The 19,205-nt window shown below is 40.6% G+C and overlaps 1 protein-coding gene across 1 annotated transcript; it reads left to right on the top strand.

Annotated features, from left to right (window-relative positions):
• The first annotated feature begins 242 nt into the window (after positions 1-242).
• cherp (calcium homeostasis endoplasmic reticulum protein) lies at positions 243-17,597 on the top strand. Its single transcript, XM_056414657.1, has 20 exons — positions 243-373; positions 1,266-1,439; positions 3,001-3,039; positions 4,908-5,077; positions 6,711-6,848; positions 6,956-7,107; positions 8,136-8,247; positions 8,576-8,665; positions 10,444-10,642; positions 10,840-11,003; positions 12,263-12,517; positions 12,722-12,914; positions 13,021-13,259; positions 13,808-13,941; positions 15,099-15,185; positions 15,404-15,556; positions 15,708-15,821; positions 15,919-16,013; positions 16,140-16,325; positions 16,910-17,597. The coding sequence occupies exons 1-20, from the start codon at positions 349-351 to the stop codon at positions 16,945-16,947; spliced, it is 2,757 nt and encodes a 918-aa protein (XP_056270632.1). The 5' UTR covers positions 243-348; the 3' UTR covers positions 16,948-17,597.
• The last annotated feature ends 1,608 nt before the right edge of the window (positions 17,598-19,205 follow it).

Raw genomic sequence — 19,205 nt, 5'->3', positions numbered from 1 at the left:
CCGGGTTGAGTGGAAGGGTGTGGGTTGTTGTTTTTTTAATTCTTTTTTTTGTTGAGGGATAGTAAGCTCTGGTCATACCCCAGTGCCGTAGGTGGCGGTAATGCACCTTTTGTTGGATGCCATCCGCCAAAAAACATCAAAAAGAAGAAGAAGAGCAACGAGTATTAGCCAATCAGAAGTAGAGTAGGGTGGTTCACGTTACCCAAAGAAATACATCTGGTTTCCGGCCTATGTCACAGGATGTCACATGCTGTCCTTTTGGTCCATTTTATAAATCAATGAGTGCAATATACAGCGAATGGTCTGATCTAGTAAGGTTCAGCGGATGTGCTGTAACTGAAACAGATCATGGATATCCCTAATGCCCCCGAAGGTGAGCAGTAACGTTACGCTGGCTCGTTAGCGTTAACGCTAACTATATGATTTCCATTGTATGTTAGCTAATGTTAGCTACCATGCTACCTGGAGCTAACGTTCTTCAACACAATACGATTCCGCTGCGTTTAGCCTTTCGGCCAACTTTCTAACGTCAGTAGCTAGCTACATGCAATTCTAAGAAATGTGTTTGTAACGTTAATTTGTGCACCAATGAACAGGTGGAGGATGAACAATGATATACTTTATAATTGTAGCAGATCAGCTAGCGTTAGCTAGGTTAAGCGTTCATTACGCTAACGTTAGTTTTTTTAAAGTTAACGTAAGCTAACTTGCACGGGTACATCCATTTAACTAAAGCGAGTTGTTCAAGTTTTACTTTTCATTTTTTAATGTGTAGCGCTACGTAAATGTGCCACGGTGGGCGCGCATCCTTCAGTCAGTAAAGCGGTCTAAAACGCATGGAGTTCCAGTGCAGACTATTTGTCAATGGAAACTCTCGTATCATTGAAATAGTTAGATGCGTGTCCAAATGTGTGCATCTTTAACATGTATTTTGGGTGTTTACAAGCACAAGATCAGATGAAATGTTCATATGTTAAAGCTCCATTTTCACAATAATGGTTCGAGCCCATTCAGTGTTTCTGAACACAATTTGAAAACCCAGAAGCTAGTTAAACTAAGCGTCACATCGGAAACTGAGTACTTTTATTTTGAAGTAGTTGGAATTCTTCATTGATTCAGATTGGTAGAATGTTGTCAGAAAAGCACAAGTGATGGTCATTTTTTGCTGTCTTTTTGCTTTGTTTGTTTGTCACGACTTTAGGACTGATCAGCCACTGCATCAGCTCTGACTGTATTTGTTCCCTCTTCTTTTTTTTCTGTTGCAGATCAAGAACTGAGGAATGTCATTGACAAGCTGGCCCAGTTTGTCGCTCGGAACGGGCCAGAGTTTGAAAAGATGACGATGGAGAAACAGAAGGACAACCCTAAGTTCTCCTTCCTCTTTGGGGGAGAATACTTCAGCTACTACAAGTGCAAGCTTACTATGGAGCACCAGCAGCGTATGTAGTTAACCCTTGTGTTGCCTTAGGGTCATTTTGACCCGACTCAATATTACACCCTCCCCCCGCCTTAGGATTAATTTGACCCCATTCAATGTTTAATGTCGGTGTTCTTTCGGTAGTCAACGAACAAACATAAAGTGCCTCACGCTTAAACTTGGAAAACAATATTAATTCTAATAATTTTCTGGAGGTTTTAATTGCTGGCGTCAAATTGAACCCAAAGGGTAAAATATGTTAGTAAATATAAAGGTAACAGGAGGGTGAAACATTGAATCGGGTCAAAATGACCCAAAGGCGGGGGGAGGGTGTAATATTGATTCGGGTCAAAATGACCCTAAGGCAACACAAGGGTTAAAAGAACAGTCCACGATAAAACCACAATTTGCACCTAGATATTTTTGTAATGTTTGAGTGTTTGGTGTTCAATACTTTCAGTTTTAAATGCCAAATAGACTGCACAACTCAAAGCTTGCATTCACTTGTATACTGGTGGCAGATGGCACAGTCATCTGGTGCAATTTGAGGTTCAGTTTGTTGTTCAAGGTCACTTGGACTTGTAGACTGCAGGGGCCAAGGATCAAACCCACGACCCTCTTATGCAGTCATATAGGCCAATAAGTGCTAAACACGTCATTTATGTTATGGAATTAAAACATGGGAACTTGCATTTAGGGGACATAATCCAATTGGAACATATTTTACAAATAAGGTAAACTACTGATTGAACAACATTATATTCCTAATGGGTGTTCTGTTTTTCAAGTAGTTGTGTCTTATGGTTTTATAATCATACAACGCCTATCATGCAAATATTGTACCTCCTTACACCTACCTCTTTCATCAAGCTTACTTCTAGCAGAAGTCATACTTTGTTTGCTGCCATATCAGCTGTGTTTTACAGTGGATTCGCAGTAAAACTATAAGCTGCCTTCATCTTCTGGTCCATATTTTCGCAGCTAAGCCATGTGGAGCTCACCAGTTCTAAACTAAATAGATCTTTGAATTTGCTCTTTATTTGAAACCATAGTTAGGCTAGATATGCAACTTTAATGTTTTGATCTCGGCCTCTTATTTGCAATGCACTTCTTTGGTATTGCTATTTGTAATTCCCACTGATGCTGAATGCTTGATGTGCTCCGAAACCTGCCCAACACAGTTTTCTTGTTTGACTAATGTGAAAGCTGTACATGTTCTGTTTATGCTGATCTGAAATATTCGACTAACCAGAACAACATTTCCCACAAAATTAGTGGCAGAATCCAAATATGCAATATACTGTTTTGTTTCTGCCAGTACTTAAAAACTGTAAAACCAATCTCTAATTATCAGCAAAGTTATTTAACTGTAGTATTACGTACTTACTCATTAGACTTTTATTGCCCCGTCTTGCTGAAGTAGAGAAAGTCGAAGCGTCTTACTGAATTTATATTACTTTTTTGTCACTGTCTGATTCATAGATAATAGCACAATGTTGAGCAGGGTTGCATGGAGTTCTTCTATCAGTCATGTAATACCACGATATGCACTACTGTATTACCATTTGCTTTTTCTCACTTAGATCCTTCTACCCAGGATGGGGAGGAGTATACATCTGAAGGTATTTATTGGAAACCAGATTCGTCAAACAAATTCAAATTTCAGTTGGAAAGCTTCTTGTTTTCAGTTACATTTTTTCTTGTATGTCTTTTTCTTTTTAAGTGTGCTCTATTGTTTTAAAGTAGACTATATTTTGTTGATGGTGCTGATCAAATTCAGCTTAATCCTCCATTTTGAGGGTTTCAGATCAATCGCCATCTCGCAAAGCGGCCCCACAAAGTAGGTTATGGACTTGGTGAATCAAACTAGGGTTTCTCAATCTGGTTAAATAAATACTTGTGTGTATTCTATTAAATTATTGTGCTCCTTAGATGTGTTTTTATTCTTTCAGCTGCAAACCATTTCCAGTGTGGAACGGGAGTTGAGGGCAAATAAAAAATTATAAAAACATAATTAAAAACTGAGAAAAGTAACTCTGCATCCAATCTGTGACTGTAACACAACTCTGAAATGTCACACTTTAAAACACGGTTCAAGAAGCGTACGAGCAACATATTTAACTGGTAATTGTCATTCTATTTGCTCCTAAGTCTGTTTTACACCTCTAGGGATGCAGCTAAAAAAATAAGGCGCAAATATTGTTCCACGCCAATAGAATACATTTACTTGTTATATTTGGAGCTATCGGGCGCTAGATGAAGTGGTGAGGTTATACATCTATTAATTTACACATTCACACAGGCAGTGATTTATTGTCAGCAGTCCTTTTTGGGGTGTCTGTTTAAACAGTTTTTAGTCTGGATTCTGACTTTTACTTTGTATTTGTGTAATATTATCTAAAGATCCATAAACCAAATTTTGAATAGTCAGTAGGGGGTGCTTTTATCCAAATGTATCTCTTAATCTTAATCTTAAACATCAACAGCAGGTTAGGTGTTCAGCATAAGTAACCATGGCGATCAATGCTGCAAACTCCTCTTGTGAACACGCTCAGAACCAGATTGCGAAACCCTAGGTTGATATTCTGAGTTGATGGCCAAACCAGATAACCGAGCGATATCTTGGATGTTGAACTGGCTTCATTGTACAGTGCTCAATTACTTGACTTGTTCAATCTGTTTGTCTCGGAATGCTTTTTCTTATGATTCAGGACATGTGTAGTACAAGATCTGCATGCTTTTAGTGTTCAGTTGTATCTGAATAATTTGTTCTTGGTTAAACTGTCCAGATAAAGTTTATAAACCACTATTCACCATCACAAAAGAATGATAAAGTAACAATACATGTTGACCAAATCACACGGTGTGGAATTAATGGATTTCATGAGACTTAAAAAAAGTGATAGGTCAGAATATATCTTATGTCAAGCTCACTGTGAAGTCTCAACACCTTACCATACAGTATATGCTGCGTAACTGAATGCAGTGCGGTATTTTGGACAGCTTTCATACCCTTAATGAATGACATTTAACAAATCCTTAAACATTGACAGTTTCTATGTGACTGGTATGATAAATGATCTATTTATCGGCTCAGCACATCCCTGGTTAGAATTATGAGCAAGAATAGATGATAAAGCATTTTTTACTTTCATCTTGATTTTTAGGCCAGGGATTCTCTCTAATATCAAATAGTTGTATTGGTTTTAAAATATTTCCACATTGTGCAAATGTTATTTAAATTTTGTTCACTCTTCTGCTTGTACTTAAAATGTTTCATCATGTAAGCCGATACATTTTATTTAAGTGATTAGTTGTCACTTTGATTTTTATACTTTTGTGTAAATGTGTATGATTTATGGACTGCATCCTCTTGGGCATCTGCATCACATTAGCCGTGGCACAATATCAACCCTCCCAGCCTAAACACCAAAATCAGAGCTTTACCAGACTTCACATTTTCATGTTTCCTGCGGGTGTTTTTTTCTAGAAATGTACAATCCAGGCGCCAAAGACGTCGTTGACATCCCTACTCCATCGATGTCGATGACTGCGCCGCCCCCGATTCCTTCGCCTGCAGCGCCGTCTTTAGATGAGCTCATCCAACAGAGCCAATGGAATTTGCAGCAGCAAGAGCAGCATCTGCACACACTCAGACAGGTATAGAGCAAGAAAGAAATGAATAAATCTGGCAGTGTAGATCCTCCGTTTCCTTTTTGTTTGTTTTTTACTTAAGAGCTCCTTTAAGAAGTGCTAGTAACCAGAGGCCAACTAAGAGATTTTTGCAGTGTCAAGATATATTATTTTTGTTAGGTACATTTGGTATTGCATACACTCTGCAATAGACAGTGCAATTCTTTATAATTTATGGTGAATTCTTTTCTCACTGCCGATGTAGCGGTACACTGACAACAGGAAAAAGGGAACACAGTGTTAAAGGAACAGTAACATTTAGGGTAATGAATGGGCAGAAAAAGAATATGATGAATTGTTTATATATGTTCATATTCACCTGAAACCAAGAAATGTAGTGTTTTCGTTAGCTTAGAAAAGCCATTTATATCTACATGGGGAGAAGGTTATCTTCCATGAAGCCCAGAACAGATAAAACTGAACACTGGCTCTAGAGAGACTTTCACAATTTTACATTAGCTGAAGATGGGGATTGGTTACCAAAACTCAGTAATAAAAGGGTCCTGGTGCTCAATTATTAACGATCAGAGTATTAATAAGCCCCAATTTAACTGGTGGTTTTCCCCCCCTTAATGTAGTGGTGTAATTTATTGTCGCCCTGCAGCAGACATTTCCTATGCTCTGTCGGGCTGACCTCCAACTACACACGCCTGCATGCATGCGCACACAGACACTCACACATACACAAACACACACACACAATCGAAGCAGAGGCTGTGAGAGGAACAGGAGGAATTACTTGATGTCTGTGTCTTTATAAATGCCACTCAAATGTTATTTTATGAACAATTTGTTTCCAGTGAGATATTAAAAGCTTTATTGACTTTGCTGCTGAAATATTACTTTTTGCTGCTCTATAAACAATTATTACTTATATTTAGGATATAAATGAATTCCAAAGTGTGAATACATGCTTTTATTTTTTATTCCATGTGTTTTTTTAAATCAATTATTTATTCATTTAGAAGAGCAGAGTATTGATAAGAATAGATTCTAGTTTTACTAAAATCCCAAAGATAAATAACTATCTCTGCCTAAATAAAGGTCACCATAGTTCTCCAACACACTTAGAAAGAGATATGTAGTTGGTTGCAATCTGCAACACAGCTCGAGATGCCACTAAATCTTACACACTATTCTTTTAAATAAGGGGGTAACAATCTTGGAAATTAAAAATAACTTTCTCCAGGTAGAATTATTTGAACTAACAGGTACCTATGATAATATTACTTCTGTATGAATATTACTGAGTAACAAAGCTGGAAGTTTGGGAAAAGATGAGTACTTAATGAATCAGCTGTGATTTATTTCAAAATGACAATATACCACATAACTGGAGGGATACAGACCACGAACAAAAAGCCTGCCTATTGGATGCATTTTGGGGTTCAATGATCAAGAACAGCCTTGTGATTCTTGGATCTGGTTCCAACTCCTAAGCCACAGCGGCTGGTCTTCTTTGACAATAAACAACTTTTGTTTGGCATCTTTTACTATTTTATATCCTACTTGTTAGCTCCTGTTCCACTTCATGACATGCAGTGGCAGGCTGAAGAACAATGGTTGATATCATTTTCTGATGCTTTTTCCCCCTCTAAAGGAACAAGTGACTGCAGCCATAGCTCTGGCTATGGAGCAGCAGACCCAGAAAATGCTTTTAGAAAGTCAGTTGGACATCACAGAGTTTGACAACCTGCTGCAGCCCATTATAGACACCTGCACCAAAGACGCCATCTCTGTAAGCATGCCGTAACTGAGATTCTTTTAAGGACGCTTATGTTCGTAGATTCCTAAAATACTGTTTCCAATAATATTTATATCTCACGCATGTTGTTTCCCTGTCAGGCTGGTAAGAACTGGATGTTCAACAATGCCAAGACTCCACAGCACTGTGAACTGATGACATCACATCTTCGCAACCGCATCACTGCTGATGGAGCGCATTTTGAGCTCCGCCTACATCTCATCTATTTAACCAATGATGTTCTCCATCACTGGTATGCAAACTAAAATAGATTTACTTTACTCCTACACTTTTTGGATTGTTACATAGCCCTAACTAGAACGGGCACTCGGTAGAGCGCATATCTTCGCCGTAGCCACTTTTTTGGTACCTTTTCATGACTTTGACCCGATCGATCCCAAAATCTAATCAAATGGTCCCCGGATAATAACCAATCATCCCACCAAATTTCATGCGATTCGGTTTAATACTTTTTGAGTTATGCGAATAACACACAAGCACACACACATACAAATAAATACACAGCGATCAAAACATAACCTTCCGCATTCTGCGAAGGTAATAATACTTTCAATAACATAATCATGATGATACAAGTATTAAGACCACTTACTGTGTTTATCAAACATTGGTCAAGCATGCATTTTGGGTATTGCTTACCCGTTCCTGTTTAATTCACTTTTTACATTATATTTCATAAAATGGAATGTAGGCTGCACGGTGGTGTAGTCTAGCACTGTCTCCTCACAGCAAGAGGGGTTCAGATACCGGTCTTGGCTGTCCTGTGTGGTGGGTCTGAACAGTCCTTCTGTGTGGTGGGTGGGTTTGAAGCAAATTTACCGATTTGCAGCATTCCCTTTTTTATATAATTCCAAACTGAATAACTAAGTTTTGCAGTGACATTTTTAGGGAGCAGCTCGTGCTCTGGGAAACTGATTCCCTTTTTCTTTCTAAGAAATATTATTGACAGCAAGGTTATGATATGAGGGTCTTTGCTTCCTAATGCTGACTTGAACTATTATACTGCACGAAAACATTAATGTGACTGGTCAGCCACTGGTCATGGCTGAGCAGCTGAAAACTGTCTAGCAGCCGGTCAATCCGTGCATCTCAAACCAATAATGATGATAGCGATTAGTTACAGTCTTGATCTGGTACTAAAACAAATCTTGTATAAATGAGCTTATTTGGGAATTAAAAAACGATTTAGTGTGAAGAAAATTGCTCAATAGCTTTCATTATATTCCACTTTGTAACGTGTGTTGAAATGTGTCTTCACAGTCAACGGAAGCAGCAGAAGGATTTGCTGGCGGCACTGCAGAAAGTTGTGGTTCCCATCTACTGCACCAGCTTTCTGGCCGTAGAGGAAGAGAAGCAGCAGAAGATAACTCGGGTAAACACACTTTCAACATCTCTACCTCTTCTCAGATTAAAGTACGACTAATCTAAGTAGTAACATTAACATCATGGGCTACTACTCTCCCGTTTTTCCAGAATAATTATAATATAACACTATAAAATAATAGTCAGATCAGTTAATTTGGTAGTGGTGTATGAGTATATTGAAATAAGTAGCAGCATGACAGTTCCATTGATTGGAGTGTGTCTTGTGTTTAATTGGACAGTGTCAACCTTTCACATGAAACGTCCTTATAGTTAAATTGTTATCACTGAGTCTACAGTTGGCTTTCTCTGATTATACCCACCCACTTCCTTTCCAGTTGTTGCAGCTGTGGGAGAAGAATGGGTACTTTGATGAGGAGACTATTCAGCAGCTCCAGAATCCAGCCCTGGGCCTTGGCCAGTACCAAGTGAGTGCAACACAATGTAAGGCTCTTGCCTGGGCAAAGCCAGCACGGTCCAGATATTGCGCCTCTTGATCCTACTGGGAGCCAGTTCAAAGAAAGTAATATCGGAGTACATTGTATAGTTAGTACACATGCTGCAGCATTCTGGATAAACTGGAGAGATCTAAGAGACTTATTAGAGCAGCCCGATAGTAAGGAATTGCAGTAGACTAGTCTAGAAGTAACATGAACACATTTTTCTGCATCGTGCCTGATTTTTTTAATGTTTCTTAGGTGTCCTTGAGATTTCTTTTTACGTTGGGGTTGAAGGACAAATCCTGATAGAAGATAACTCGGAGATTCTTTAGATTCCATATAAGAGTAATCTGATACGTCTGATTTGAGAGAGGGGCTGTGTGTAATTTTACAGTATGACACAGCAGTAGCAATGTAATTCATTATTTAAAATTCTTGACCTGATTCAATCATTTCATATCAGCATTCTGATAGTGTGGTGCCATAAGCAAGGACATTGCTCCAGCATTTTCTCTCTCTCTGTCTGTCTGTCTGTTTGTAGTTTGGGTACCAGTAAGATTTAAGGGATGAGTCACATGACAGCATTGACACCAACACCATTTTTCTTGCTCTCTGGGCCAGCATCACAAAGTGGTGCTTCGCAAGCAGTGCTTGTTGTAGATTGTAGTGCTGCTTTTCAAATCAGTGGCAATATGGTGTGAAGGAAGTTAATGAGAAAATTAAACAACTTATTGCGTCATCCAGACATTCTTGTCACAGAAGAGGAAAGTACACTGCATCCATCAGATAACCACTCATTGAGTGATTGAGAGCAGCTAATACAGGAGTAATGTGATCTCTTTTCTTAGTTTTTTATAGTACACAAGCTGCAGCATTCTGGATCAACTGGAGGGACCTAAGAGACTTATTAGAGCAGCCTGATAATAAGGAGTTGCAGTAATCCAGTCTCGAAGTAACGAACGCGTGAACCAATTTTTCTGCATCTTTGTGAGACCAGATGTGTCTGATTTTTGAAATATTACATGATTGAAAAAATGCAGTCCTTGAAATTTGCTTCACATGGGAGTTAATGGACACGTTTTGATCAAAGATAATGCCTAGATTCTTCACAGTGGTGTTGGATGGCAGGGCAATGCCATCTACAGAAACCACATCACCATCTATAATAATGGACCAATTAGATAATTGTAAAATAACTTCAGTTTTTTCTGAGTTTAACATCACGAAGTTGCAGGTCATCCATGTTTTTATGTCTCTTCTGGTTTGATCGATAGATATAATTGAGTATCATCTGGTCAAGACACCGGGGATGAATCAGCCGGTGGCTGAAGGAGCTGTGCAGAGCTGCGAGAGTGTCATGCATGGGGTGGGAGGTGTGGTTCATCAGGGACAATAGCTTTGCCATTATTCTCCCGTCCCGTAGACATCTGGTGTAGAAACTTTTTTACACTTGATACTTTTTTACACTGTACACTCCGGTGACAGAAGAGGGTTCTGTGGGAAGACCTTCAAATGCTCAATGTCAACGTCATATGTAAGAACACGGTCGAGGGTGTGGCCAAAGCTGTGAGTGGGTTTCTGTACTCTGACAGAAGCCAATCAAGTCCAACAATGAGATGAATGCAGCACATAGGCAATCGTTATCAACATCCACATGAATATTACAATTTGCTACAATAATAACCTTACCAGTTTTCTAACTTGATAATTCAGATCTAAATCTCTCTCTCTCTCTCTCTCTCTCTCTCTCTCTCTCTCTCTCTCAGGCGTCTTTGATAACAGAGTATGCTGCGGTGGTGCAACCAATCCAGCTGGCCTTCCAGCAGCAGAGCCAGGCTTTGGATACCCAGCACGAAGAGTTTATTGCCAGCCTGAAACAGCAGCAGCAGCCGCAGCTGGCCCCTGTAGCGCAGCTAGCTCCCGTAGCTGAGCATGAAAAGGCCATGCCTATGACCACAAAAGCTGGTGAGAGAACACACGTGCACTCACTTACGCACGCATGTACACACATAGGCAATTTGTTTCCATTACATCAAGTTACTTCTAACAGTTTTCTGGAAGTGTTTTTGTATCTTGTTAAAAGGTTTTGCTGGTTCGTGATCAGCTCTACAATGGCAGGTACATGTATCTTTGTGCTGTAATGTGTTGGTGTGTGTGTGCAGGGGATGTGAAGCCTACCATGTCAGTACTTCTTCCAGGGGAGTTTGATGGGGCTTCATCCAGGCCCCAGGACCCGAGCAACCCCAGTGGACCTTCAGATATCACCTCTAACAAGCCTGCGTGGTATGAAACTCAACACTTGGGCCCCTGGAACCCCAACCAGCCAGTAAGTGTGTGTGTGTGTGTGTGTGGGTGAGTATGTGTGTGTGTGTGTGTGTGTGGGGGGGGGGGGGGGTTAACTTAAAATGTGATGCAGAACAGACAGAAAGGCGGTGGTTTATCCTCTCTATCCATCGCACACATTTACATTGATTTAGTTGGCAGGGGCTTGTGCTCAAAGAAAAATAGAAAAAGTAGATCATGGCAAAGTCAACACTCAGTTTCATGTTCCACAAAGAATAAAACAACCCAACCTAGCCGTTTCAAATCGGTTACCTCCACAGCCAGTTCTACAATGTGTGTGATGTGATGTCTAATGTGCTTGGTTATTGACGAGTCCACTGACAACAGTGACTGCATTTTTGCATGTCAACCTTCCGCTTCAAGCTCTTTGAGTTACATTTTTGCTTGCCTGACAATTAATTTAACAGGCTTTTCTTTCTGAATCCTGCAAGTGTTTTCCACCAATCATGAAACTGCATAATAATCATAAGAGTAGGTAAGTTGTATTGCACTACCAGTTGTAATGCTATTTATGATATTTGTACAGTTACAATACAGGCCAGCACACCTGCAGGACAGCTGTATGTTTGAATCACTTTGTTAATCTGAAATATAAAGATATAATTTCAAAGACAAAAAGTGTTTGTCCTGGTCAAAGTTCAGTCATAAAAGCATTGCATACCACCGAGTGTCACTTTTGCATAGCTGCTGAGAACAGTCAGCCTAAGGGTCAAACTAAACTAGTAGAGGTTGTACCTAAGTCTGGTTCAAAACGCAACATTCAGCGGCGTGGAGCGCAGCAGAGCGCTTGAGGGAAATGGTCATGCATCCCCACATTTCCATCTTGTTTTCTATCACAGTTCTATACAGTAACGTATAGCCTGCCATGCTGTTATCCTGTGTTCCTCTCTGTACAATGTTACAGCTAAACTAAATTAACAGTGATTCCACAGACAAAATGCAAGTCGGCTGGGGGAGCTTCTCGACTGATGATGATTAAAATCATCAACATTTAGGAGGCAGCACTCTATCTCTTTGTCTGCAGCAGATTCTGCCTCGGTGGTGGATACAGTCCCTAACAGTGGTTCTATCCCCGCCCCTTGTATTTGCAGCATGTCCCACCCACTGGCTGCGCCTGGGTCCCACCCTCTTGTGATAGTGCTTGCCTTGCCTTCCGAATTCCTTGCTTTTGGTTTGAGCGGTGTATGTGTGACCTCAGGCAGCAGATGATTCAGGCCCTTTTTCATACTTGTCCTTCCCTAGCCTCCCTTTGATCCAAACCAGCCTCCCCCTCCCTGCCCTCCTTGGAACAGCCATGAGGGGATGTGGAATGAGCAGAGGGACCCGGGAAATTGGAGTGGAGGTCCACCCAGAGAAGGAGGTCCCTGGAGCGGTCCTGGTGGATCTGACCAAGGCCCTCCATCTTGGAACTCGTACGACCAGCAGCCGCCATGGGGGAACCAACCCGACCAGCCTCCATGGGGCCAGAGGGAGCCCCCATTTCCTCCACGCATGCAGGCATGTGGTCGATGATCATTGTCATTTGATTGGCTTTGCTTTGATTTATTAGATTTATTATTGATTTTATTTTGATTGTTTTGCATTGTATTCTCAACATTTAAATACAGTCTATCCATGGTGCACTTTTCGGTTGCGTCAAAGATTTTGGCGGTCATTGACATGAATGACGGTATCCTGTGTGTCCAACTTGCATTTCTATAGAGACCTCCCCATTTCAGAGGGCCCTTCCCTCCTCACCAGCAGCCACCTCCTTTCAACCAGCCCCCACCACCTCATAGTTTCGGACGGTTTCCGCCACGCTTTATGCAGGATGACTTTCCTCCCAGACACCACTATGACAGGCCACCGTACACCCCACACCACTTTGACTATGCTCAAGGAGATTATCCTGCAGGTAAGTGCAGAGGCAGGAAGCCTCCCACAACTACTTTTTTTGGACCTGTAATTGTATTAATTTACTCATCTAATGTATTTTAACAATATCCACCTCCATTTGCCAGAAATGCCAGGTCCTCCCCACCACCATCCCAGTCAGAGGCTCCCTCCCCCAGGTATGGGGGCTGATCATCCTCCCTGGGGTGGAAGCCAGCACCCAGAGTTTTCGCAACCCCCACATGGATTCAATGGCCACTCACCCCAAATGCGTCATCGTCAGCAGCCAGTGCAAGATGACCCCAGTCTGGTGCCTAATGTACCCTACTTTGACCTGCCAGCTGGTCTCATGGCTCCGCTAGTCAAAGTACGTCACCATCTTCTGATTAGAGCAGTAGTTCTCAAAAGTGTGGGGCCTGCGCCCATCGTCATTATGTTAGGGTTCGTAATTTTTTTCAATGTCTTTTTCACGTTAGAACATGAAACAAATGTTCTAATGGTGTTCATTCAGGCAGACAGTCTAAAGGTTTACAGAATGGAGATACTTGACAATGACCGAGAGGAACAAACCACGCTTCTGAGATGTACACGAAAACGTGTTCAGCTCCAAGATAAAAGAAGAAAGCCATCATGATTGAATTGGAGAAAATAACAGTCTGATTAAGAACTGTCACAGTGGCTTACAGAACGGTCAAGGTCCAAGACAGCACAGTGGAAGTAAATTACAGACTAGTCTGAATAGCTAAATGGATTTTCATAATGGAAAAGGTCAATCCAAATTGCCATAGTGCTGGAATTTTATAAATGGAAAAGACTGATCCACTCTATTTTAGAATTGACTCATTAGACTAATTTACCTACAACATTAAAACGTTCATATCTCATGATCCTCCTTGTTATATGTCCATTGCTCAGCTTGAGGACTATGATTATAAACCTCTGGACCCTAAAGACATCCGGCTGCCACCTCCCATGCCACCTAGTGATCGCCTGCTTGCTGCTGTGGAAGCTTTCTACAGCCCTCCATCCCATGATCGGCCTAGGAACAGGTACTCACACACTACGTCAATGTCAATTTTTTAAAATCTAATTGAATCATGACCGTTAAATCAAAGGTAAACTCGAATCATGGTTTTGGAGTATCATAACACTGCTAGTCTGCAGGGATGTTACCAGCCACCTTTCTGACTGTGAAGGTGTACAAGTCCCAGTTGGTGGGCAGGCTGTTGCCAGTGATTTTCTCTGCAGTCCTGACCACACAGTCATGGATATGCAGAGATTGGAATGGATTATTGCAGTGTAAAACTAGATTAGACCTTTTTCCTGATGGTGTCTATGTAGGAAGTCCACTAGACTAGAGAGTTTTTTAGTGTGGTGATAGGGGGGCTCCCCCTTAAGTTCATTGTCATCGCCACAGTTTTAAGATTATTCAGCTCCAGGTTGTTGACCACACCAGAAGACCAGCTGTTCAAAAGAGACTGTTGTGCAATCTGAACATTTCAGAGGTTCAACAGAAGGGTCTCTAGGGTGCAGATGTTGGTGTCGAGGAGAGGAGCGAGCACACATCCCTTGGGGATGCCACTGCTGATCGTCCAGATGCTGGATGTGATTTTCCCCAGGCTCACCTGCTGCCTCAAGTCTTAGAGTGAGATTGGAGTTTAGGATGTCTGGGATGATGGTGTTGGATGCCAAGTCCACATACGGAATACCTACATATTTCCCTGCAGTGTCACAGTTGAGGCAGGATTTAGTGCTTTCCTGATTTTCTGTCTCTGAAAGAGCTGACCCATCCTAGAGTCTGTGGGGAGGGGCGAGGAGATGGCAGGTTCAATTAATGGTTTGATGTCGGAGTGGATGAGGAATGTTATCCCGTGACTGCAGTAAAACACCTTGTTGATTTGTAAGTGACAGACTTGATCAACATTGAACCAGATCTAAAGTTCTTCAGTCTGTAGTTCCAGTGCATGTATTAGTTATGTCCAATCCGAAATCCGTATTTTCTCAGCGATGTGTTTGTATTTTATGATTTAATTATAAAGTGGCTGTGAAAATGTACACAATACATCAGTTGATAGCAATGACGCACCATGAAGTCCGATGATTTTCAGTAGTTCCCACATGTGGCATCTGTGTAGCGCTGATATCTTCTGTTAGACGTTGCTGTAGTCCATAGTCTACAGCTGGCTGTGGTTTGTGTCTCCACCAGTGAAGGCTGGGAGCAGAACGGCCTGTATGAGTTCTTCAGGGCCAAAATGAGAGCCAGGAGAAAAAAGGGCCAGGAGAAACGCAACAGGTGAGCTTCCTTCTCTTTCTCATATTTGTTTCTATTGTTTTGACTTTGCATTTGTCTGTTGAAATGAGCTTTCAAATTGCTGTCTGTGTTCATTGTGATCAAAGTTTGGATTTGTTCCTACCTTCCACATCCTTTGTCACTGTTGCTGAAATAAGGGCCCACCTAATCAATGATTTAATCCTCTCTTTTCCCCACCCTCTGTCCACACCTCCTTCCAGCGGTCGTGGAGGGAGTCGCTCTAGCAGTCAATCTCGCAGCAGAGGGAGATCTTCATCTCGCTCGAGCTCTCGCTCCTCAAAGTCCTCCAGGTCCCAGTCTCGCTCATCCCGCTCCCACTCCCGCAGCCGCTCTCGCTCCTACTCGCGATCCAGGTTTATAAACACACACACACACACACACACACATTATGTATGTATATACATATATATATATGTATGTGTACATATGTGTGTGTGTGTGTGTGTATATATATATATATATATGTATTTTTCTTATGGCCATGCTTAACCTACCTCTTATTAGGTCCAGAAGTGGATCCAGATCTTCTCGGAGTCGCTCTCGCTCCAGATCCAGATCACATTCACATTCGCCTGCAAAGAGACGCCATGGTCCCAAAGTCCAGAGCTCTTCTCCTGTGTAAGTCCCCTTTGCTGTTCTTCGTCAAGATGTTTTCCTGAAAGTGTCTTCCTCTGCTGACTGAAGTGCAGATGACCACGTCTCCTGCTCTCAACAGCTCATCGTCAGTGGTGGCTGCCCCTCCCACCAAACCATGTGCAGATAACAGGCTAGGGGAAGAGAACAAGGGCCACCAGCTGCTAATGAAGATGGGTATGCTTTAGAATGGTTTGATTCTGTCCTGAAACCTAAAGGCTGGCTTTGGGAACTTAACAGCATGGTAAAATCAACCCCATAAATGTATGTACTGAATTCTAGCTGTTCTTATGTATTCTGTAGGCTGGAGTGGTTCAGGTGGTTTGGGGGCCAAAGAACAGGGCATCCAGGACCCTATCAAAGGAGGAGACGTCAGGGATAAGTGGGACCAATTTAAAGGTGTGGGGGTGTCACTGGACGACCCATATGAGAACTATCGCAGGAACAAGAGCTACAACTTTGTCGCCCGTATGAAGGCACGAGAGGAAGGTATATACACAAATGTTTATGTTGAAATTTAAATTGAATTCTGCTTACGCTCAACAGCATATATTTGCCATTTATGTTCTGAAAGACAATTGTACTCTCGTACAAACAGATTTGTTCTTAAGTAGCTTACAAGGGATTTAGGAGAACTTGCCGCATTCTCCATATTTCTCAAAAATAACACAATTTACAAGTCAGACCTGTCGTAGGAGTCATGCGCTATTAGTCTGCTGTTATCCAAACATATGTGTTGTCAAAGCCTGAAAGTTCAACATCACCTATTTGACAAGTATTCCTTGCTATATTATTATCATTAATTATGCTAACCATACGAAAAATGGAAGATAGAATTAAGATAAATATCTGAAAATGTTCTTGCATGAAAAATGCATGTTTGGGTGTTGTATTATATCTAGAACTGGGCATTTATATTTTCACAAGAGTACATGTTCTCTGTTTATAAAGAGCGAAACATATTTGATTGCACTTTATTTTTATATTAGAATTGATGTGTATGAAATATGGTTAGATTGCCATGCTATTAAGATAAGCATAAGTCTGTTCTCTTCTTTCTTTTCTCGACTTAGTCAATCGGGAACCTCAGGATCCCCCTCCAACTGATTGATGTCATCAAATAACGTCAAACAAATCCTCCTCCATTGCCACCTCCACCAAGGATCTGAATTTCTGTCACTTTTCAATGCAGGATTTTTATCATCATCTCTCCTCAGAAAAAAGTGACGATTCAAAGCATCTCCATACTTGTAAAAACTGGCAAAGTAATTTTGCTCTGCTTAATCAAGAGCTTGGAGTAATTTTACCAAGCAGAAAGTATCATATTTGCAGATGGACCAGTTAGCAGTAACACTAGTAACTCAACAAGGATTTTAAGATCAGCAGAGACACTGGAACTACATTCTCATGAAAAAGGCGGGTCGCAGCTCACTCCCAATGTTTCAGATTTGACCAAAGTTATCAGTTTCTAAAAAGAGTGTCGGAGGAGGAGGGCTGATTTAGACTTTGACTCAACATTTAAGATAGCTGCAGAAAGAATTGGGATGGTTAAACATGGACAATATTAAGAAGTGAAATGTTCTAAATGTCAAGGCAGTGGTTTTGGAAGTGGACCCTCTTTATTTCTGCATAGATACAAATCATTTTAATTTTGGATTATCTCCCTAGAGATGCTTAGTTTAAAGAGTTAACCCAAATCAGAAACATATTTAGATCTCATTCACCCCCTCAATGTATCTCCAATAAAATGTTATATATATATTTGAAATGTTTTGTTTTCTCTCTATAAATAATGCCTACTCGATAATCCATAGATTTTAACATCTTAATTAATGAAAATTGCACACTGGTTGGTGTCAGAAATCTCATTGGTGAATACCTACAAACTTTAGAAATTAAGACTAAAATATAACTAGAGATATAACCTAAATATACAAAACTGACTAACAAATATGCTGTTTCTTTAATAATGTCTAAATATTGATGGAGAGTACACTGGTGAGTTACTCTTTCGACATGCATCAGTGGAGAATTCCTCAATTTTATTCAGCTGAATTCTGTCTTCCACCAATAATAAGCAGTCAGCTGCCATTGAATAAAAAAAAAGTGACGACGTGCATTTACTTTAATGTGAAGTGGCGTAAGATGCCCATGCAGCCAGAAAACGCAAATGGATTAAACAGTTTTATTGTTTAATATTTTGCTCAAGTAAAACTTTGCAGATTTCTAACATAACATCGTCTCAGTACGCGTCAAAAATGTATAACCCTGTACTCATAATATACTCGTTCCTAACATTTCATAATTTCTTGTCTTCATTATGTGGCATTTGTTTAAGAATCAAATGAACTCTAGTGATTTGATATGGGGTCAGATCGTTCTCAGTATTCATAAATCACTAAGACTTAGATTTTTACCTATACGGTTGGATCTCAATGAATTTGAATATTGTTGAAAAGTTAATTTATTTCAGTAATTAAATTCAAAAAGTGAAACTCATGCTTTATAGATTCAGTACATGCACGGTGATGTATTTCAAGTGTTTAGTTTTTAAATTGTTGATGATTATGGCTTACAATGAGGACCCCAAATTTTGTATCTCAAAAAATGTGAATAAGTTGAATATTTTATAGTAACGGTGTCACACTCTCATCAGCAAATGAACTCAAAACACCAGCAAAGGTTTCCGAAGCCTTTAAACCAGTGGTCGCCAACCCGTCGATCGCGATCGACCGGTCGATCTCGGAGATGTTCCCTGTCGCTCTCCAAGATAAAATGAAAATAAATTCAGAAATGTTCCTCATTCTCGAACATTTTCTGAAGTGTCTTCTGAAATGTTTTCTTCCTGACTGGAAGATCGACGTCAGAAAAGATCTCGCCTGATTCATGAATGCCTGAAAACGGGAATGCCTGAAAACGTAGGACTACAGGTGGGGCGTGCCCCTCCAGTGGGGCGCAGTGGTACTACAGGTGGGGCTTGGGAAAATGCAGAAAGACCTTTATTGATAACTTCACATATTACACAAGTTCAAAGTACACCGACATAAAACTACGTCATCAATAAATAAATGTTGAAATGCCTGCACCTTTGTATACATGTTTACGTTACGGCATTAACAAGTTACTCCTGCGCATGCGCCATGGCCGAGATTCTTGGCGACTTGCCAGGTCTACCTCCGTGAGTTCGGCTTTTCTGCTGTTGCTCTTCAAAACAAAAGCTCAACATTGAGTTTTTTTGTTGTTCTGATGGAGCAATCTGGTTTACTTGAAAGTGATCGCAATTGTATTTATTCTATTTGAAAAAGCAAATGGTGATTATCATATATGTATTATTATTAGATTAGATGATGATGATGATGATGAACAAAT

This window comes from Pseudoliparis swirei, chromosome 5 (assembly GCF_029220125.1).
Source record: "Pseudoliparis swirei isolate HS2019 ecotype Mariana Trench chromosome 5, NWPU_hadal_v1, whole genome shotgun sequence".
Classification (NCBI taxonomy): domain Eukaryota; kingdom Metazoa; phylum Chordata; class Actinopteri; order Perciformes; family Liparidae; genus Pseudoliparis; species Pseudoliparis swirei.
This window is presented reverse-complemented; position numbering and strand designations above follow the sequence as displayed.

Bases quoted from the DNA above. Each gene is read 5' to 3' on its own strand.
- cherp (XM_056414657.1), top strand. From the start codon at position 349: ATGGATATCCCTAATGCCCCCGAAG. The intron at 6,849-6,955 runs GTAAGCATGCCG...TTTCCCTGTCAG, and splicing joins GCACCAAAGACGCCATCTCT to GCTGGTAAGAACTGGATGTT. The intron at 13,260-13,807 runs GTACGTCACCAT...TCCATTGCTCAG, and splicing joins TCATGGCTCCGCTAGTCAAA to CTTGAGGACTATGATTATAA.